Raw genomic sequence first — 23,108 nt, forward strand, 5'->3', positions numbered from 1 at the left:
TCTTCCTCTCGAAGTAGATTGGTGCTGCCAGGAGCAGACGTGTCTCATTGTCATGAAAAACCCTAAGTTATTAAAACATTAAATGCCATATTCTGCAGTCCTTGAAAGATATGAAGAATGTCTATCTAACTGAAATATATCTCTACATATCTAGAAAATCTAATAACATGACTACAAGCTTAACTATTATCAATGATTATCCATTAACAACCTATATTTCCTAATTATACATTACAGTTTTTAAAATGAACTACAATCACAATAGCTTAATCAAGATCAGAAATACATATACATATAACAAAATTGACCTTAAAATCTATACCAATGCAAATTCATATCTATATCATCTCCCCCTTTAAATGTAAAAGAACATTTATAAACAATATTTGGGAAAATGGGCGCAGTTTTTTCTCTCCAAACTGCTTCCTGCTGAATGGGGGCGTTGTTATTTAGGTCTTTCATGGTATAACCTGTCTGCTAGGTTCATCTCAGTCGGCAGTTGAGCGAAGTAATTTTTTGAGGGTGTTCACAGCAACCTTTCAGGAGGGCGTGGTCTATCATACCATATTGGGATAGAAGCAATCCACAGAGTCTCGTCCTCTGTGAAAACAAAAGAAGAAACTCTTTCCAAAGCATCATGTTCTTAGATCCAAATCCTGAAGTCATACCGTTAAGATGTCCATTCTAGTCTAGACTGGCAGCCCATATAATGAAATGTCTCTCTGTATTTAGCTCCTTTACAGTCAAAAATTTCAAAGAAAACACAATAAAATACATAATCCAGACTCTCTGTGAATTTTCCATTTTTACGTGGCTTATTTTCACTCTATCGCTTTACTTTATTCTGTCTCTTTAAAGACTTTATCCTGTTTTTAGGCATTAACTTTATTTTTTATATTTTCTTCTTCTCTCAAGCCTACGTATATTTATATGACTGAATCTGTCCTATTGTGAATCTGTAATTTTTTAATATCCAGGAGCACTTCTTAAAAGGTTAACCACTTTTTAAAAACTTAAGTTGCGCCAGGTAGAGGTAATACGGTACCGCCTGTTTACAGCCAAGTCTAAACCTTAACTGCGCTGTTATTATGGTAATTACGATAGACCTGCCTGAGGTCAGCACAGTTTAGCATGGCGGAGCAGAGCCAGAGCTGCTACTGCCTCAGTCATTTGGTGCCCCTGAGCTGCACAAAGTTCCAGGTACACAGCAGTCCACATTGGAGCTGCACTCAGCAGTTTAATTTTGATACTGAGAGTGCAGCACAGAAACTCTTTTAATCCAAGTCACAGCCGAATCTGATGCGCAGAGCACCTCGCAGTCTGAAAACATCTCTCTCTCTATGGCGGCAGGAATCCGCAAATGCTGTCCCGCTCGCCTAAGCCTGATTCCGCCATCTGCCCAGGTGCAGGCAGGGAGCAGTGAGCCATTGGCATGGTCTCAGAGTACTTTCTTTCCGATCCCAAGCGGGCAAGGTTTTTAAGTGGATTTAGTCACCACATTGGAGCGCCAATCTGTAGTGTGAAACGGCGGGGCTGTGTCCCGCCACCCGGCCGCTGGCTAGCTTTACACCCAAAATAATTACACGGAAACTGTATTCTTTTAAAACACTGCCTGGCCCATAGTTTCAGCCTCTTATTGGTTAATTCTCACATCTTCCTTTAACCCATATTTAGTAATCTGGGTAGCACCACGAGGTGTGGCTTACCAGGAGAGATCTTAACCTGTGTCCATCTCGGAGAGGAGCAGCATGGAGACTCCCTATGGCGACTGCCTCAAGCGTCTCCCCCACTCTACTTCCTTGTTCCCACAATTCTGTTCTATCTACTCCACCTACCTAATTTTCTGTCCTCTTAAAGGGCCAAGGCAGTTTTCTTTATTAATTAACCAATGAAAGAAACATAGACAGATAACTCTCCTCCATCAACACACATACTCATACATGAACACACACAAATGTGCGTACACAGACACACACACAACTATATGAACACATGTGTGCATATGTGCATGTATTTCTAATTAACGAAATAAACCCTCAAAGCATTATTGATAATAAATCTCTGCATCTGTCCCTTGGGTCTTTCAGACACTTTGTCTTATTTTCACGTTGAGTGAGTGAATATTCAGGATGCATTTCTGAGACGCTGTCACAGTCAGATGGGCCAGCCTCATGCTGCACCCGTCTTTTCTCATCATCTTCTAGGCTCTTGATTTCCTGGTGGAATTGTGTGAAGGTGCCATTAAAATGCCAACCCCACAAGGTTTGTAACAGTTAGATTATAGCGATACGATTACATGTATAGACTATTTTATAACATGTACAGCCAGAGAGGAGGCATAATTGATCTTAGGGCTGCTCCCACCACATGGGGAGCCTAGGCAGAATGGTGCCCTCACCTAGGTTTGGGGATGCAGTTGGGAAACTTACAGCCTGTGAACACACCTGAACCCTCTGTTTCTGAAGTGATGTGGTTGCCGCTATAAAACAACTGAACGCCATCAGATTAAAACATTGAGATTCCAGGCTTCTCTTGAACATAAGATTGATCTTACCCTGGCTTCCCCCCCCCCACTGCCATACAACACTCAGCTTTGGCCACTGGTGACGCTGTACTCCTCAGATCCTGCTGTCTCCTAATGCTACCCCAGTCTCCCCACACACATCGCTCTCTGGCTGGTTTCAGACATGCTCATGATGTCACATGCTCACTGTATCACACACACTCACAGGACCTGCCTAGTTCTGCAGAGACTCGAGGGTGTGGCTTTCTGGACCAAGGCTGCTCCTCCCAGAGCCCGTCCACATAGGTGATGGACTTGAGATACTTGTCACCATTTGCTCAAGCCATGTGCCTGCCAGTCTGTTCTGTGAGCCAATCTGTGTTTACATCTATTTTAGTAGCCTCTCACCCCTGGAGATATGACAGGGAGCAGGGCAGACCAGACCCCTGAGAGGAATTGAGTGGTGAATTCCCTCCTGAATATGCCGTTAAGTCCTCAGGGTTCTGCAGTGTTGGGTCTAGTTGGGACAGTGCCTGCTGCCACACACACTCTGCAGTTGTCGATGCCGTTACATGTCCAACTTCATGGCTGTTGAGCAGCCTGCCAGCCCCACAGATATGAGAGTGGACTTGAATGAGAGCAGGTTGAATATGCCTTCCCCATTTTGGCCTGCAGCCCCTCTGAGGCATAAAGTGGGACAATGGAAAGTGGGCATTTCGTCTCCATTTTGGACTCTGTACCAGTGTGGCACATGGGGATGCCAGACTTCCCCCGCATACACCAGATAGGAAGCAGAAAGATGGCAACCCCTACTGTCCACTCTGAGGAGCCCCACATTGTCTGTGTCCTCCAAGCACTTGTTTTCTTAATTAAATTTTTGATTTATTTTACATACCAACCACAGTTTCTCTCCTTCCTCTCTGTTCCCTGCCCCCACCTCTGACCCCAGCCTCTCCTCTTCAGTTCAGAAAGGGGCAGGCCTCCCATGGGAGTCAACAAAGCATGGCATATCAAGTTGAGGCAGGGTCAAGCTCCTCCCCCTGCATCAAAGCTGGGCGAGGGAACCCAACATGGAGAATAGGTTCCCATAAACCAGCTCACATGCCAGGGACAGGTCCTGATCCCACTGCTAGGGTTCTCACAAACAGACTCCACATGCAGAGAGCCTAGGTCAGTCCCACACAGGCCCTCCAGCTGTTGGTCCAGTGTCCCAGGACTGCAACCTGCTGTGGAGGTTTACTCAGGTCCCTGGGGAAAAGTTGGTGCCATTAATGAAGGGAGGGCTGACTTGAAGAGTTCCCTGAGGAACTGGGCAGCACATCACATGGCTTCAATGATTTGCTAGGCTGTCATTCAACATGTTACTAAAACATTTCTTTGTAGAGGAACTCGCCCCTTGGAAGCTGCCATGCCCCTGGTGGGACAGGTGAGGGAGACAGAGTGAAGTAGGTCTCAGCCCAGAGTTCAGCAGGGATGTGGTCCCTGTTTCTCCCCCACTCACCATTAATTTTACTCCAGATGTTGTTAAATATAGCTTCTGCTGAAATGAGAAATCCATGCTCTCCCAGAGAGCAATTAAGTTTCGCCCAGTGTCACAGTGGGCTGCCTTGTCTCTGCCAGGGCCCACTTGAGCCCACATTGAGGCTTTTTGTCTCAGAAGGGATTACTGATGTGCACAACGCAGAACCTTCTCTCCTAAACTGATGTGGCAGATCATCAGGAGCCTTCTAGGCTCCACAGTCCTCATCAATGCCGAGCTGTTCAAGAAGTGGAGAGGGTTTAAAAATAAGTGTAACTCATGTTCCATCAGTCCCATTCCAACTGGAGTTGGTGATCTCCCGTTAGTTCTGTCCCACCATCTCCATGGGTGAACGCACCCCTCACGGTCCTGACTTTCTTTCTCATGTTCTCCCTCCTTCTGCTCCTCATCAGGGCCTTGGGAGCTCAGTCCGGTGCTCCAATGTGGGGCTCAGTCATTTTCTTCATCTATCGCCAGGTGGAGGTTCTATGGTGATATGCAAGAAATTCATCAGTATGGCTATAGGAACTGGCCTTTTCGGGCTCCCTCTCCTCAGCTGCCCAAGGAACTAGCTGGGGGCGTCTCCCTGGAAACCCGGGAACCCCTCTAAAGTCAAGTCTCTTGACAACCCTCAGATGGCTCCCTTAATTAAGATATATGCTTCCCTGCTCCTATATCCACCCTTCCTGTATCCCAAGCATCCCATTCCTCCGAGCTCCCCCCATTCTCTCCTTCATGCTTTTCTCTCCCCATCTCCCCTTGGCCCAGTCTCACCCCACCCTCAAGTTCCCAATTTTTGCCCGGCGATCGTGTCTACTTCCCCTCTCTGAATGTGGCTGATGGTGGAGGCTGACTGAGAAGCCAAGGACAATGGCACTGAGCTTTGATTCTTCTGCATGGACGGGCTCTGTGGGAGCCTTCTCAGCTTGGTTGATCACCTTCCTGGACCTGGGGGGAGTTGGGAGGACCTTGGTCTTAACATAGAGTAGGGAACCCCGATGGCTCCTTGGCCTGGAGAGGGAAGGGGGTATGGGTGGAGGGGAGGGGAGGGAAGGGGGAGGAAGAGATGGAAATTTTTAAATATAAAAAAATAAACCATATAAAAAGTAAGTGTAACTTTAATAGCATTGAGAGGATCGTGTCTTGCTTTGTTGAACTCTGACCTTCCACAGCATCCCGGTCTCCATTGTCTGCCCAGGTAGTTTCTGTGTGACCTGGGGCAGGAGGCTGCCTCTGTCCTGGATCTAGATTTAGTCAAGAAGCACTGAGCAAAGCCCAAGGTTGTAAGCCTTTCTCCCAGCCCTCTTCTGTTACTGTGTTGCTAGGATAGACTCGTGTTTCTCTCCTTCTCCTCCCTCCCCATTGGTTCATTGTGCCTTTGCAGATGCTGAGTGCACTGTAAACAACAGGCATGCTTGCAAATGAAATAAAGACTAATTATGCTAATTTCATAGGATGTGCCGCAGGATAAGAGCTGTAAGAAGTATGTTCTAGAAGCATGCTTCTGGTGTGCTCGTAGCCTCACTAGGAGGTAGGTGTAGCATGTTGAGAGGCTCTGAGCAGGCTGAGGAGTAGACTCGTTGGATTTTGTTAAGCTGGCTGCAGACCTGTGGGCTCTATGAAAGCAGTATGTGCTTTGCCCTGTCAGATGCCCTAAGCTAGGTTGACCTTTCCATGGTCACCTGGTGTTTGTGTTGCTGTTCCTTTTCCAGGTGAGAAAAATAAGCAGCATTGCAGCAGTGCTGATGGTATTAGCTGGAGTCCTCCGTGTCTGGGGAATTTACTCTAGCCTGTTACTCTCTCGGTTCTGCTCAAGCTAGTATTGCTTGTTCACTGCACAGGTCACTGTAGGTTGTATAATGGTGAATGAAAAAGCCTGAAGGTATCCTAAGAATAGATTCTTGTTGGGGGATTCCAAGTCTGACTTAGGCATCAAAATCACGGAGACTCCTCCTTGGAGCATCATTGGGATACAGATTCCCAGTAGAGTACCGGGAGTGGCTAACTTGAAAGTCACTCAGGTGATGGAGATACCCAAAGAAAGAGGGAGGAACAAAAAGTAGTGATGGCGAAGGTTGGGCTCTAGGGACGTGGGTAGAGTGCAGCACCAGCCAGGCAGAAGAGAAGCTGGGAGGAAGCTGTCAGGGATGGAGGGGAGGATTCCAAAGTTTCTCCTTTGTATGAACGAGCTGTGAAATTAGCACCTAGTCTCAGAGCATCAGGAATAGTAAGTTGTCCCTCGACATAGGCTGCCAAGTTGGCAGAGGCCCCATGGAGCAGGTGGCATGGCACAGCTGTGGTGGCATCCCTGGCACTCCATCAGTGCAAGAGCATCCCAAGCCAGCTCTCAAGGTCAACACGGAGGAAGCAGGGATGCTCCAAGGGATCAGGCCCAGCCTGCTGTTGGGCAGCTTACCTTACCCAGCTGACAGATGTGGGAGGCCCTCATTCTACAGTGAGCCATGTATACAGAAATGGAACCCTTTGGCCATGGTGCCATGTTACCATATGTTAAGAGATTCTGAGCAGGCTGAGGGGCAGACTTGCTGGGTCTTGTAAAGCTGTCTGCAGACATGGTCAGGAGAGAGACAGGTGTTGAAAACAATGGGTTCTTTGTCCTGCCAGATTCCCTGAGCTAGGTTAGCCTTCTTTCCATTGAGTCATCCAGACCTATGTGTCCCCTTCGGTGTCTGTGTTGTTGTACCTTCTCCAGGTGAGAATGAAACTAGGAATGAGACTAAAAATGAGACTACACACATCCAGCATTCGGCTAGGGGCAGGAGTGGAGCTGACCAGGTCAGAGAGATTTCATGGTTCCATTGCCAGCTCTCCGTTGTGAAGTTCAGGGTTTCTGTTATGGGTCCTCTGGTGAGGGCACGTGTCTTCTTTCTGTTTCCTGTGGAAACTCTCTGGGTTCAAGATGGGTCTGTCGCAGCCACTTCAAGTTCTGCCCAAGCCCCCACTTTGGGACTCACTTGAAGCACAGGATTCAGAAAGGACTGGAAAATGGGGCTGAAGAAGATGCAACGAGGAACTCGGGATCTGGCATCCTTACGGGGCATGGCCTCAGATATCTGCTCCACACTGCACCACCCGACCTGCTGCTCCTAGCTGGCTTGCTTGGGAGCCACAGCCCTTTCGTGTCCCTTGTCTAATATGCTGGGTGTGCTAGATGACCCTAGAACATTGAAGTCCATGATCCGCCTGCGGAGGAAGAGCAGAGCTGTTTGGATTCCTCCTGTTTACACTGGGGGACTTGATATGACAGGGATGTGGCTGTTTTCTCACCCGCTTGATCTGGGAAGGCAGCTTAGGAATCTACTGACACGGCAGGAAGCGATTGTGCTGCTGCCACTTGGCACAAATGTTGTCCAGGACCTTTTCCTCTCAGTGGCTCAGTGGTGGCATCTGTGGTGATGGAGGACAGCAGGCTGCGTTTGACCTGAGGTTGTGTCACCGACCTGGTGATCTCAGACTTGCCCCTTTGCAGGCTCCATTCCTCTGTTATCCCTTCTGCAGACAATGCTGGCAGCTGGCATGCTGGAGCTGAGCTGCACAGTAGCTGCAAGGGTGTTACTAGCGGAAATGTGCACAGGTCATTCCTGGGCTCTTTGTAACAGGGCAGAGTGTGTAGCATTCTGAGATGTAGGGGCACAGCAAGCATTGCACAGTTCACTTGGCCCACAGAACTCTCCATGTATGTCCATGCCATGGCCACATCCTTTATTTTGACCTGAAAGGCCTTGGCTGTGATGGTGTTCACATGGTGTGCCCTCATGGTTGAGCCCAGCGCCATGGCAGCAGAGGGGAAGTCTTCTTTTCTCCTGAGTGAGAGGCTCAGCACAGTGGGCGGGTTTCCTTATGGTGGAAAAGCCAAACGGTAGTGGTGGGTTTCCTACCACATTGCACTGCAGCCGTATCAGTGCAGAAAATGCAAGACTGGGCCACATGGCCCTGTGACCAGATGCTGGATCCTCATAACCAGTGGCCTGGCTCTCTCTGCTTCAGTGTCCTTACCTGTAAAATGGAGCTAGTCACAAAGACCTCACAGGATTGAAAGAAATGCCTTTACAGCTGCGCTGTTCTGACTGCAGTCACAGCTTTGCTTTGGTGTTCAAAGTCTCACGTTAGTCCCCAAAGGATACAAGCTGGCAGCATAGATATTACTACAATTGCCTGCCCTACTTTGTGACTTTTATTTTTAAACATTGGAGTCTCAGAAAATTCAGTTTGGAGAAAGGGGAAAGATTAGGTTATTTTTGGCGTAGTGCCCTCCTTCCAGTTTAGGTAAAATCAGTGGCAGAGGTGTGGTGATGGCTAAGCTGACTCGTCTCTGCAGTGCCAGCGCTCTGATGGCAGCTGTCCTCTCTGGGGGCTGGGCAGGGTGACCGTGGGAGCGTCATGTCGCTGGGCGACCAGCGTCTCCTGCCGTGTTACTGCTGTGTAGAAAACACCAGCTGTAGGCCTCAGTGGCCCAGAGTTTTAGCACTGCTCCCGTTTCAGATGACAGGCTAGGAGCCCTGTACTTGGCTGGTCTCCAGTGAGGCCCCAGATGGCTTTCACTGGGTCACATCTAGGGCAAAGTAGTGGAGGGAGGGGTCAGCTCACACTAACTCACAGGTTGAGCAGGGATATACTGGGAGGAAGGGGATACTGGGGCTCGGGTTCCAGGGATCATTTCTCACAAGTTGTGTGAGGGACTTGGGATACCCTTGAACTGTATCCTGCTCCTGCTTAACCTCCTGGCATATACAGAATACCCATACATCCTGGATTGCCATCCCTGGCAGAGTCGTTGTCCCCAGCAAGGTAAAATGTCTCGAAGCTCCACAGAGGTGCCTACAGCCGGAGTGGCACAGTCAGTCACAGTAAAGGACAGGCTTGAGCTTCGGCTGAGAGCTAAGTTCAGGCTGTTACTGCTCCAGAACTCTCAGCCCATGAGGTCATGAAGCTGATGGTGGCTTGGAGGCCAGGGCTTCTGATGGCACCTCCTAATACTCAGCTGGAGTCATGTGACAGCAGCTCTTGGAAAGGACAAGACAAGGGAGGGCCATGGGACCTTCTGGTCACCATTAGTCACTTGCTTCCCCTCTTACTTTTACCCAAGAGGCCAAGTTTCACATAGGGGTCTTGATTCAACTTATATATGGAAACGTTGTATCATAGAAATGGTCTCAAGATAGTCATCAGTCCCCCTGACTTCGTCAACAGTGGCTCATTTCTTTTCCTCTCCCCTCTACAGGGACAGGAAAGTGGGGGGAGTGACTTGACTGTGTTCACACAGCAGGCAGCTACAGGCCTGTGCTTTATGGCTGTAAGACTCATGACGACTCAGGTCCTGGTCCTGGGGAGCCCTCCCTGCTGTAAGACTCACGACTCAGGTCCTGGTTCTTGGGAGCCCTCCCTGCCATTAAAGAATGAAATGCAGTCAGGCCATGGGAGTGTTGGATGGGAAAGGGGGAAGCTACAGTCCATGTAGGGGCAGCCTCTGAATGATGGCCCATGGCTCTCACCCCTGTGGACTGTGGTGAGCAGGGAGGGAGCCCTCAGTTACCCAGCCAGGGCTCCTTATTGCCTCTTGTAGCAATCTGGGCTAGTTACTGATTGACAGTGAAGGGCTGATGTAGACCTCCCTCAGGACTGTGATTTGGGGGGACAACCCCTAAGTCTCAGTGCATGAAATAGATGGGAAGCAATGAGGACATGCTGGGTTGACGTCCTCAATCTGTCTTTGAGCTGCACGTGCCGTCCTTCTGTTTGCACCTGTGACATGGAGATGCTAACATGACTGTGTGGTGGGATGATAGATTGGTACCTTGAGTATCATGAAAACCATGTTACCTTCCCCTCCCGTGCTCAACCCACAAAGCATACTGTGAGGAGAATATAAACACTAGATTGATCTATTGATAATTATAAATAATTACCACGAACAAGAGGAGAAATCTTTATTTCCCATTACCCACAGGACTGCTGTGATTCAAACTGTTGTTTGACTAAAAAAATGAACAAAACATGATGAGAAAATTAGAGATGTTTAAGCAGCTACCTTCCTGCTAAAAAAAAGGAAAACTTCACACATACATGATTAAGAAATCAAAGGGTTCAAATTAGTCCCAGCACTCAGAGGAGGACCAAGCTCGGTTAGCTTACCTGGGGCCTGTCAGTGTAGTAGCCCAGGCCAGCCAGGAACACAGACCAGAGTAGCTCCTCCTCTCCACAGGTGCAGGGTGTGCACCTGATGCATTCCAAGCGGATGCTGGTGGTGCTGGAGCAATTTAAGGCCCCGAGGCCGAGAGTATTTAACCTTCTGGAGACAGCAGAATGGCAGCATGGTGAGGGGAGGTGCCCATGCAAGGACGGCAGGTTCCAGTAAACCTTGTGGTCTAGGAAATGGGATGGGGTAGGAACACTGGGGAGGAGTTTGAGCATGGAGGGTGGAACCGGACAACTATGGAGATGAGGGAGTACACATGGTGACATCGCTGGCGTGTGGAATTAGAAGACAAACTTATGAGTTAGTAAGTAAGTGATGCCTTGGAGACACTCAGGAGCAAGAGCTGGGCTTTGTGAGGCCTTTGGACAGATGCCAGCGTGAGGTACAAGTGGCACTGGGCACATGAGCGAGGTAAGGTCATCAAGGAGAGAGTGGCGTGAAGGAAAGGACTAGTGGCTACTCTTGGGGACATCAGGAGGTATTGGGGGGAAGACATAATGTTCATAGGATCTTCCCGTCTAGAGCATCCTCTGCCTCCCTGCCAGTGAGAATAGAAGCTGCTACATGGGCAGACAGGTGGCCTGGCTATGTGCCTGCCTTCTGGGTGGGGCCTTGGTGTGGCCTGCCCTCTGGTGGCACTCTGGTGCTAGAGAGTGGATGATGCCATCTATACCTGCCAGACAGGAGCAGCCCAGAGTGACCCATGTGAACCAGGCACCAAGCATATTGCTGTTTTTTGTTTTTGCTACTGCTCTGGTTCTGGTTTTGTTTCTACAGGGCTTGAAATGGGGTCCAGGGCATTGCACACATTAGGTAAGTGCTCTGCCCTTATGCTATATCCTTAAAGGCGCTGATGTCCTCTTTAGTGTATGGTCCCAACTAGACACCTCTGGGCGCCATGCCACCAAACCCAGGAAAGCTAAGTGTCTTCATTAAAAAAGAAGATCTCAAGGCCCAAGGAAGTTGAGATGTTGCCCATCATGACAGCAGAGCTCTGGTTGAAACCCAGCATGAGTATGACGGAGTCCAGCATCTCATCTGCCACACTTAGGGCATGGGGCAAGCTGCAGGGCATTGAGTGTAGGTAGTTTGCCATTGAAGCAGAGGCAGTCTCAGCTGTGCCTGGACGCCAACAGGAACTCAGCCATAGCAGCCATCACATCTGTCGCTGGGACAGTTGAGGGACACATGTTTTAAATCCAGGCCTGCTCTGGGAAGACAGAAGCAAAACCAGGTGACAGCATGCTCAATCTGCTGAAATGGTGTGGATCCCTGATCTCTCTTTCCCTCCACATTCCCTCCTCCACAGATGGCTTCTCCAGCACTCTTATATCACTCCACAAAGAAAGGAATTCTCAAGCCTGGGCTGAGGTGTCTTGGCCAAACTAGTGATAAATTCAGCAGGCAGAGAAGTTGCAAGCCCCAAGGGGGCCGGAGCTGAGCTGGGAGGGACCTAAGGGTGGGAGCAGCTTGAGAGCTGAGCTGGGAAATTCATGTTGGTGGGGTGCTGGGCCCCATTTTCATTAGTGATTCTGGGACCCCAGCAGCTCTACATTGCAGAAGGAATGTGGACCTGGTGGTGGGTATATTGCTATGCTAGAAGTGGGCATTGCAAATATTAGGCGAATGCCCTGTCCTTGTGCTACGTCCCTGAATGCATTGGTGGATTGGATGGGGGACTGATCCACTCTGTCTCAGTTTATAACAGAGCCCCTGCTCTGGGAGTTTGAAGATGTGAGGCCTGGCCACTCATTTCAAAGGAAGAAAAGAAAGTAATGATTAAAAGGCAGGAAGCAATTTTAGCCAAAATTGCCATTTGTAAGCATTGACAGTTGCTGGGATACTGATGTGAAGTATTTAAGCTTGGGCGCAAGAGAAATCCTGCATTGTTAAGCAGTCCTAGGCGAGGTGTAGTGTGTTGATCACTACTTGATTCTGGTTCTACAACGGTGGCCCTAAGGAAGTCTGATTCCCATGAGATGATTTCTCCTGCTTATGGGATCCTAACTGTAGGATGTGGCTCTGCTGGAATCCACAGTTGCTGAAAACTTTGAGATACCTTCTCAGAGTTGTAAATAGGTTGTAAAATCAGGCAGGTGACGCTAATCTCTATGCCCTTGACCTAGAAGAGGGTAGGGTGGGTTAGGTGTCCCTGGTGTGCACATACTGCCTGAGTGGTAACTGTGCTGCCTGTTGGTCAGCACAGACCTGTGCAGAACGAGGGTAGAGCTGCCTTAAAGAGCAGCTGGTGCTGGGCATGATGACCACGGACTCAGAAGGTGGATCTGTGTGCTTGGAGCCAGTCTGATCTACATAGTGAGTTCCTGATAGCAAGGACTACACAGTGAGACCTTGTCTCAGACAAAGCCTGTAGTTTGTCAGAGCCTGTTTGTGTGCTTTGGGGCCTCCGGTCTTCCCCAGGTGGCTTAGGGAAGGGTAACATCCACTGATTCCACAAGATGAAGGTCAGGGCTCAGTGTGTTCCCACAGAAGCAAGGCTTCAGAGTTATCTTTGACACCTCATAGCAGACTGTCCTTACCCACCCCAGGAAGGAAGTGGGCCTCCTGCCTCGTGCAGCTCTAATGATATCTGGAGACACTTGTTGCAATCATGAGAGTACACAATCGTGTTGGAAGTCCACAGTGGCCTGTGTCACAATGACCATTGCTTAGTCCCCCTGCTCTTGAGTGCAGTCTTCCCTGCTCCTGGGAGTCATTTCAAGACTGTGCTCTCTGGGACAGCACTGGGGTCTAGAATGGCAGTTAGCTGGCGTCTCTCTTCTGGACCTCTGGTACTTTTGATGGATATCCCCATAGGCAGTTTCCCCTTAGGCTACTTACAGTCACTCTGTCTGAATCCCATCATGGAAAAAGCAATTTAAAGGCCCCATTTGGTCCCAACTCAGAAGGAACCTGTTGTGGTTAAGGTCAAAACGCAGAGCACAGCAGAGTCCTGCTAGGGTGGAAGGACACTGTCCAGGCTCTCAAGCACACCAGATGGGCCTGGAGAGGAGAGCAGAAACTGAAGACAGTTTCTGCTGCCCGTCCTGAAACCACCAGAGCTTATTAGGCAGCAGGCGCTTCCCTAACATTTTCTAAGGCTTCACCGTCAAGGAAACCATGGAGGACAGGCCTATTCTCCAAATTTGCTGAGTCATCTGGGAACAAAATTGTCTAACTGTGCTGTCCAACAAGATAACCCAGGCCACTCAGAAGGGACAAGTGTGGGCGTGGTTAGCAGGGCATTGGCTTTAAGTTGACTGGGGTGGTTTTGTGAGGGCAGCAGGTGGGACATCTTGTGTGAGGCTCTAGGCTAGTCATAGCACTTCCTCCACATGCTCGTGTTAGCTTTGGGTATCTGCATGTGCCAGTCCTTGGGTCTCTGCACCTCGCCAGAGAGGGGTTTGAACCCAGAACCAAGCCCTGAAGCCTGTGCCCCTCCTCTTCACAGTCTCTGACACATGTGCATGTCTGGAGAGAGAACAATGCTGCTCATGGCAGACCAGGGCCTGGCCCTCATGCCAGTGGCAGGCAGGTGACTGCTCATTTGTACTCGGGTTCCTGTTAAGAAGAGCTCATGTCCTTGTGTTGGGACAGCAGATCACACTTCTTCCCTATGCTGTTGCTGAACAATGGGATCAGCACCTAGACATTTAGATGTGGACTGAGGTGTGGCTCAGTGGCTCACTTACTCATTGTGCACAAAGCCCTGGGGCTCATCCTCAGGACCACAAGGGAAGGAAAAGTTGAAAGCAGAACCCAGGAAACTGCCACAGGCTAATTACTATGGGCTCCTCACCCACACAGCATCCACAGCATCTCCTGCTATGGATGCAGCAGTGCTCATTCAGCACCCTTGCCCAGAGCTATAGACATGAAGGGCCTGACCTTCACCCGGCCTTGTTTCAGAATGTCAGGGCTGATCTCTGCGAAGCAGCATGGAGAAGCTCAGCAATGTACCATGGGCATAAGAAGCAGGAGGCAGCACAGTGTATATTTTTCATTTGTATAATTAACAAGCAAAACAGTATGTAAGTCACACACACACACACACACACACACACACACACACAAAGAGACAAAGACAGACAGACAGACAGACAGACAGACACTGTGCAGTAGGTAGTTCAAGAAAGATACTGCTCAGAACAAGAAGGGCTGTTCTCTGGAGACCAGGGCAGGGGACCCACATGGCATTTACCCTGTACTTTTCTGCTTAAATTTGTTTTACTTTCTGTGTTACCTGTTCTAGGAAATAATGAAATAAAATAACACATTTCAAAGGTACCTTAAGGCTGAAGTGCTGAGATAGGGAAGACAGGAATCATCTCTTCAGCCATATTTCCTTTGCCTTCTAAGGAAGGTGCAGAGGTGTTTTTATGGGCCACCTTCTTTCTGAGTGGTCTTGTTCTAATAGCCTTATTCTGGGAGGAAGCCTAGGAAGGAGGCTCTGAAGTCCTCACTACATTTAAGTGGAAATTAACTCTGAAGTGAACGGTGCAGGCAGAGAGTGCAGTGGCCCTGCTGCTTTGCAAGAGTTTGCTCCTCTGAGTACTAGCTTCCGACTGAAAGCTGCAGAGCTCTTGGCTTCCAGCCCCGATGAGCCTTTTTCCTTGGGATGAAGAGTCAGTAGACACATCTGCTAGGATAACACTTGAGAGCACTCCATACCCTCCTAATACAACTGTCCAAAGTCACTTCTCAAAGTTCAGACAACATGCTGGCCTACCAAAAAGCCTCCTCATCCTCAGCGATGAGTGGAATTGTTCTCAACTGGCCTTTGTGTTTCCAGAACCCTGCAGCTGCGGCTCCTCCATTCTGGGTTCTCCAGCAAGCTTTAAACAAGCCTTGCAGCTTGGCTTGCACTGCATTTGGAGTTTGGTGACTCTGGGCTAAGAATGGCTGCTTTTGTGAGCCTAGGGCAGACCCTGGTGCTGGGGTCAGACCCCACGTGTATTGACTCTGCTGTCTCCTGTGCATTGCAGGCTGCTGTCCTGTGAGTGTTGCCTTCCTGGGGCTCCCAGGTCTGAGTGAGATAGCTTAGGGCCGTAGCTGAGCCTTTCCTCTAAGATGAGGCCCTCTTCCCTCACTGGCAGTAGAATAGCATATGGACTTTAGGATCTTCCTCTCGTACCCCTTTCCAAGCTGGCAGGTGGAGACCTGCTACCAGGCACCGCCCATGCAGGCAGTATCCACGAGGCCTGCCAGCCTCTCGAGAGGAATATGGAGACAGGACCTGGTTGATGTGATGGTTGTTCTGCGGGTAACTCAGTCTGTGTTAACAGCTGCTCACCGTAGCCAACACAATGTGCATACAACCAATAGGAGGTGACTGGGGACAGTCATTCCCCAGGAGAGCTGTGTCTGCTCTATACTAACCTACTAAACAAGAAATCCTCCAGGCTTGGTGGCATGCGTGGTCTGAAGGAGGCTGAGAGGTTGCACATACTGAGGTTGCAGACCCAGCCAGTACTGTTATGAGAAGTCAATCTTGGGGTGCCACTTGAACCACAGGGAGTGCCAGTGGAAAGTAAGGGGGCTACACGAATGCCCAGGACACACAAGATCAGGTGGCGTCGTTTTAGGTGACCTTGGCCTGCCATGTGGAGTGGATGGGCCCAGGGCATGTGTCCAGAACCCATGTTGTAGTGAACTCAGGGGTGATGTTCAGTGAATGGATTTGCTCCTAGACTTTCTGAGCTACAGGTTGAGGTAGCATTGAAGCTTATTGGAACTGGGGGACCAGGCTCAGCATGAGCACTGTTATTATAGGAAGTGGCATTACTGAGTCACCCATCTAAGGCTGGGACTAGAACAGGTAGCCGTGTTTCCCAGACTCTATCTGATCAGCTTCTGTTTCTGTTTTCCACCCCCAAATGGACTGCACAGTAAGGCTGCTAGGATGGCAGCAGGCACTATGACACCTGTAGCAGCTTTAGACTCTTCCTGAAGTGGGGTCTCCTTCCATCCTTTCCACGTCTATTTTGGTGCCCTGAATACTGTCCCCATAAAACTCCCTCTCACTATTAGTCAGGACTTTCTCACTATCTTTGCCACCCCTCTGCCAGGAAGAGTTGGAGCTGACACCACCTTCGTTTTGGCCTGCCCCCCTCATCTCGACATGCCCTGCCTGTGCCCATTGTCAATGGTCTCTGCCTCCTCCTCCTCTACAGAAAAAGGCTCTTGCTCTGCTGGTGGAGGTGCAGCTGAAGAGGACAGAGCCCACGGTCCACTCAGAGCAGGCTTGAGTTTGCAAGGGCTTTCCTCATGCTTTTCTGTACACAGTAGGTCATCCTCCCCCACTGTGCTTTAAGTAGTAGCACCATTTGTCCAGGTGAGTGAGGCAGGCTGTGGGCTGTCCTGGGATGCAGAGGCTTGATTACTAGTGTGAGACCCTACAGGACTGGAAAGGAAAAGCACACATGAAGGCTTTGAGACTGTGCCCCATATATGTTCTCCTTTTCAAGGGGAGCTCAGGGGTGTCCTGAGCTGCAGCCGAGAGTCTAAGGGCTCAGGGTCCGCTGAGTACCACACCTGTGCTCACACCTGCGGCCTGGGCTCTGGGCTTATTCGTGCCACACATGGCATCCCCACAGGGCTGTGAGCCATGCCTTGGTCACCAAGCACTGGCATGTGCCTTGACTCTCCTCTTGGATGAACACCAGCAGAGGTCCCTGTTGCACATCTGGCTGCACATCTGTTACAACCCTGGGTGTTAGGATTTGGGCAACATTTTCTCTTTGGCTCTGGATGAGGCTTCACTGGGAGATGAAAGGAAGCATGGCAGAGTGCCTGGCTGGTGAGCTGACCTCTAGCCTCAAAACAGGTTCCGCACGTGCCCTAAAGCCAGCTCAGACACCGTCTGTGTTAGGGGCAACTTACACAGCAACATGAATATTTTATTTCTTCAAGTTACACCGACCAGTTGGAGCTGGCCAGACAGACACTCTCCTGTCTGTGTGACCTCTGCTGGGCTCACATGTCCCTCCTGTTCCTGCCTGTGTCATTTGCATTTCAACTTTTACTTCAACCCAGTCTCCTCTGTCTTGCAGGGATGTCGCCCCGCCTGGGGAACCGCTGAACAAGAGCAGCAGGCCCAAAGTAGCTTCCCGCTTCCCTAAGCTGTCCCGAGGCCACCCCAGGGAGATGCGCAATGTGGAGCCTCAGAGTGGTGACCTCTGACCTCAGTGGAACCCAGACCCCAGTCACTTTGTGCTCAACCTAGCCATGGCAGCTGGCCCTGGACACCTTGGCAGGATGACCATGTTCCCACAGAGAACATGCTCTTCTTGCTGCCACCCAATTAAACTGGTCAGTTTTAGCTGCTGGCTCCCTGTCCTTAGAGCAAGGTATTGCTTACTGGACCGAAAAGATGGGGACACTGTCACTGTACCCCCCAGGATGCCAAGGCTGGTTGTCACCTCCTCCAGTTCTGCCAGCAGGTTGGTGGGTGCCAGGACCCCTGGTTGAGATGCACGGCACATGGGCAGAAGGATCCTTCAGATGCCACCTATGACGTGTTCCCGCCTGGGAGCTAAAATGACTGTTACGCTCTTGGATTTCTTCCTGATGCAACTGCCTGCTGCAACCTGTGGATGGGACTCCTCCCTGTTCCTCTGTCCCCCATGGTGATTAGACACCCAACAGCACTGCCACATGGCTGGTGTGGATGGGATCTCTCCAGGAATACTCCTCTAGTTGCCGAACAAAGGCATTGGCAGTGACTGTGGTCTTTGAAGATCTTATCCTTCTCACCTTGTGCTGGCTCCAGGAGGCACCATCCATGCAAGACACCTAAGGCTGCTCCAGCAAGGGCAGCTAGGTGGACCTGAGGGGTTTCACTATCCAGTCCAGCCGTGGGCAGTCTGGAGACCCTGAGGAGGACATCCCTGGCCCTAGATTGGTGGTTGTGACCTCAGGTCACCGGAGATTTGGCTCTGGGCATTACTGTAGAAAGCCAGCACTATAGTGTCTCAGACCCACTGCCAGAATGGAGCAGAGAATGACTGTCCCCTGAGGTTGTTTAGCACACTCTGTCCCCTAATGTGTCTCAGTGGGAGCAGAATACTGTGTCCCCCAAGATGATGTTCTTCTATTGCTCTCATCTCAGGGCACCATCCTAGAGGTCAAGGCTCTCAGGCGTGGAGTGGAATAAGAACCGGCTGCTTGGCAACTCTGCCTTCCTCTGACCCCAAGCCTGGGTCTGTCTGCTTCTCAGGACCCACTGTCAGTGATCTGTCTCCCCAGTGCAAAACCTCCTTGGTGTCTTGGGACCGCTGGGAAAAGCTTACAAAAGGAACCATGTACCAAGCAGTATGCACGTCCCTGCCTGCCAAGGAGTTCCCAGTGGTATCTGCCTAGGGAGGCGACTGCAGAAAGCAGCCTGAATGTGGTCCTAGAAGGGCTTCAGCTCAAAGCTAGACCTTGGCAAGTGGTCTGAGGAAGTAGGGGCTTTTCTAGCCCAAGGAAAGCTTAGCGAAAGTCCCCTAGAGGCAAGAGGGAACTTCAGAGTACAGGGAGACAGAGAGACCTAAACAGCTCCAATTCTGAAGAGCAGCTTGGGCCAGGTGGGCTGTGCCCAAAAGAGGCAGAACACACCTTTCCTCCCTCATGACTGGGAACAGGAGTTGGGGGAAGCAGGGAAACCATCTTCAGCTTGCTGGGAAGGGAGGACCCAAGAGATTCTCAGCCCTAGAAAGTCAAAGTGGTTCTTCTCTTTTCTGCCTAAAAGACCACAGACTCCACACAAACACCACATCCATAATGTAGGGAGGGCAGATGGACCCAGCAGCCAAAAAGACTCTGTGAGACTCTGGTAGCCCCAAGCCCACCCCCTGAGCTTGGAAACTCAGATGGACACTTTGTATTCTGTCACGTTCTGTAAAGAAAGGATCCTGCCACCTCCCACATCTCCACAGCCTAGAGTTCCCAGCAGCAGACCTGGCCCCAACACATGTCACTAAGAGTCTGTTCTCTCAGTGCAAACACAGATGGCATACAGAGCCATCTTTCACATTCTGCACCTGCAGTTAAAGCGGAGGGAGGGAGGGAGGGAGGGAGGGAGGAAGGAAGGAAGGAAGGAAGGAAGGAAGGAAGGAAGGAAGGAAGGAAGGAAGAAAAGACAGAGAGAGAAAAAGGGTAGATGCCTTGGTTTTCGAAGATTAATTATGGGAAATTTGCTCAACTCTGCAATAATGTGAATATGAGAATGGTTCCAGGGACCATGTGGGACTTTGGTTGCTTGATATCCACCTCTTACCCACTCCCTTTTCCCCTTGTTGGGTATTGACACTGGGGCCTTGCAAGTGCTGGACAAAAGCTCTCCACTGAACCACACTCCAGACCTGCTCAGACTGATCCCACAGAAACTTAGCGATCATTCTTGGCTCCAGGTTGCCTATCTCATTACCTCACAAAGTGAGTATGTGAACCCCCTGGAACTTGGGCAGAGCAGTGCAGACCAGGGGGTCAGGTGATGGAAGGCTGTTCCCACAATGCTCCTAGATCTGAGGCCCAAAGTCTAGAGAGGAATGTAGGACCATGGACACCCAGTGGGTCTGACACAATGCCATCTCTGAGCCTGGCTGAGGCCTTGGCATCCTTGTGCTGCTAAAACTTCGTTCTTGGAACAGTTCATGTGTCCTGAGGCCCAAGTCACAGTGTTCCAGGCCTCGGCTCCCGTGCCATCTACACCAGCTCCATCTGTGTAAGACACATCTGTTGTGTAACTATAACTGGCCCCTAAGGAGAGGCTGGGCCCTGGTCTCGCAGCTCTACCCCCAGACTGTATCCCTTTGACACCCTGCACTTGCATACACCCACCCCACTGTGCCCTGCTGAGTACTGAGAAATTTTCAGTCACCAGGATGACCCAGGAGCAGTCTAGCCATGATGCCTTGTCCCCGCGCAGCTACACTGGCTGGGAGGCATGCAAGAAGGAGCAGCCTCGTGCCCATGGCAATAAGTCCTGATGTTCAATACTCCCACTAGGGACAATGCCACCCACTGCAGAGCTGCCTCCTGGTCGGGGGTGCTGTGACCAGAAGGCAGGTGCCTCCTCATGAACAAGGTCTATTGTAATGAACATTCTTCAAAATATTGTGCATTATTTCATTAAAGCTAGTGTTAAATATTTGCTGTTTAGGTTGGTTCTGCGCTAACTTTGCACAACTGTAGCGCTGTGTATTTTATCTAATGTTTCTGTGCCAAATGTTTGGCTCTCTGTTGCTCTGACGTGGTCTCCATTATGGTTCTGAAGTATAGTGTAGGAAGTGGGCAGGGAGAGTGGAGCGCACAGGAGTGGACTGCAGTGGACGCTGGGTCGAGGCTCGGGTTCACTTCTCGCTAGGACCATCTTCTCCCGTCTTGTAGACTCTGCTCGCTGCGTGTTTCAGCCGATATCCTCAACCCACTCAACTCCACTCCCTGTCAGGGGAGACCACTTGACCACATGGAGGTTTTGTCATCAGTAGGATGGGTTGGGAAGCCCCAGGAAGAATTGGGACACAGGACACAGGACAGTGGGTTGCACAGGAGCACCTGGGAAGAACACCTGAGAGCTGGGACCTCCAGGGGAGTGAGGGTCTGGTTTGCCATCCCTATCCACCCCAGAGAAGTCCTCTGGCTGCTGCAGCCCTGTCTGGAGCCAAGAAGCCTGAGCATGTGGTATCCCAACTCCCCTCTTATGTTAAGGTTTACACAATAGAATTTTTAAACAAATATGTTTAATTTTCTAAAATCTCTTGTATTAAAGTTTTCTTTTGGAATAAGCTGTGGATTTTGTTACAATCTGGTTGAGAGAAGCCTTTTCAGTGAGCGGATTAAAATGGCATTTTGTAAGACTTTCTTCTCTGTGGTTTCTTTGTCTAGATTCTTTCCTGACAATTAGGATTCAATGATTACATCACAAGAAAGCCATTAGGTTCTAAAGTTTAGAAGGTTCACTTATCACTTTAGGTGACACTTCAGACATCAAGACGTGGTTCAACTAACAGCCATTTTGTCTGAATTAAATATGGGAGTCACTTGTAGTATTATACTTACCATGGTAAAGTAGAATGTAGAATAAGAATTCTACTCAGAAAAAAAAAAATTCCACAAGCTCATGCCCAGTTCCTGTACACGCAGTCAGGAAGTAGCATGGGGGAAAGGTACGTAGTTCCTCTAATTCCGGTCCTGTGTTTGCTGTGAACCAGGGACCGCCAAGGACGGTACAGCAGGCAGCAAGCAAGTCCAGCTGATACACGCTTTTGAATGTGTAAATCCAGGAGCAGCCAGGGTCACCCTGGGGTATCAGCCAGACACAACATGACCTTCTCTGGCTGGACTGCCTTTGCCAGGGAAACCTACACCACCCTACCACCATAGGTAAAAGCACCAGCAACTGATGCCAGGAGCCACCATGGTCCTGGGAGAAAGTCTGCTTGTGGTGGCTGCTGGTCCAGACTCCTGCTGGCCTCCCCTCTGTCAGCCCTACGGCTTCAGTTCCCAACTCCTGGTCTTGACACTCTTCCCTTTCAGCTCCTCGGTGAGCCCTGTAACTGAAGGTGCTGCAGCACTACCAAACTAGACCCCTCAGTGGGTAGAAAGGTTTATTGGGGATCAAACTGCCAAGGCGGTCTCTCAGCGTGTGTGGTGTGTGTGTGTGTGTGTGTGTGTAAGGGGAGCAGGGAGAAGCAAATGGTGGGAAATTAAGTGGACTTTATGCTAGCTTATAGGATGGGAACCTTTGATGTTACACAGGTAGGAACTAGATGCCCTTGCCTGAAGTAATTGCCCTGGTGAGCAGAAACCGCCTTAGGAGACTCCTGAGGAATACTGGAGTTAGCGTCTGTGTATCCACTAGCATCCCTTCTGTTTAGGGCATTGTCACCAGTACTGCCATTTTGGAGGACCCACTTTGGAACCAACAGGCCCTGAATAACATTACCACCCATAGAAGACTCGTTACAACCAGTCGTGTGCCCTTTAGGGCAACAGCTCCTGAAGTCTAGACCTGGCCTTCCCTACACCCTCTCCTGGGCTGGGGCCATATCAGCAGAGGAGCAGGAACCTAAGTATTCCATGCAGCGGATTTGTAGACCTTAGGAACCCAGGGCAGACCCCCACCGGGTGCTCTGTGGAGCTCTGTGCCGGTTCCTGTGTCTGCCAATCCCTTCTGCACTACTTCAAGGCTTTGCCCTAAGACTGCTTTTCCAGTTCACCTTGTGTCTTTCTCACCCTCACTCCCTTTGCCTTCAGCCTCCTGTTCTTGGCCCCACGCATACCGTGTCTTTATCTGACCCAGGCCCTCAGCGTGCGCTGGTCCATCCTGCTTTCTGTGCCCCATTCGTCCATCTGTCAGGTCTAACTTCAAGATCATTTTTGAAGATTAAACCTTCTATGACCCTTGATGCTACCACCATTCCCTCCACAACAGTCTCTTTTTTAAAACTTTTTATTGAAAAACAGTATTTTTCATATAATATATTTTGATCATTTTCCCCCCTCCCTCAATCACTCTGAGATCCTCCCACCCCATTACCCACCTATCCTTATGTTCTTTCACCCCTAAAACAAACAGAAACAAGAGACACACACACAAATAACCTCACAAAAACGAAAATCAAATCAATGAAAAACCAATCGACACATACACAAATGGCCAAACAAAGCAAAATGAAACAAAAAGTCTTCAGAAACACCAGTGAGTTATTCTGTGTTGCTTATCCATCCACTGGGTGTGGACCTGCCCTGGGATGTGGCTGATAGACCCAGTGAGACTCCATTGGAATAAATGGCTTTTCCTTTGCCAGCAGACATCAGTTGTAGATAGCTTCTTGGTTAGGGATGGGAGCCCGTGTCCACATCCCCCTCTCAGTACTGGGACC

At 49.9% G+C, this 23,108-nt stretch overlaps 1 protein-coding gene across 3 annotated transcripts in view; it reads left to right on the top strand.

Annotated features, from left to right (window-relative positions):
* Positions 1 to 17,560, top strand: part of Snx29 (sorting nexin 29) — a 428,110-nt gene extending 410,550 nt beyond the window's left edge. For all 3 annotated transcript variants that reach the window (XM_038327322.1, XM_038327324.1, XM_038327323.1), the window contains one exon: positions 17,292 to 17,560. In XM_038327322.1, the coding sequence (XP_038183250.1) occupies positions 17,292 to 17,421 (130 nt within the window). In that variant the 3' untranslated portion in view covers positions 17,422 to 17,560. The remainder of the gene's footprint in view (positions 1 to 17,291) is intronic.
* Positions 17,561 to 23,108: the final 5,548 nt, after the last annotated feature.

This window comes from Arvicola amphibius, chromosome 4, assembly GCF_903992535.2.
Source record: "Arvicola amphibius chromosome 4, mArvAmp1.2, whole genome shotgun sequence".
Taxonomy (NCBI): domain Eukaryota; kingdom Metazoa; phylum Chordata; class Mammalia; order Rodentia; family Cricetidae; genus Arvicola; species Arvicola amphibius.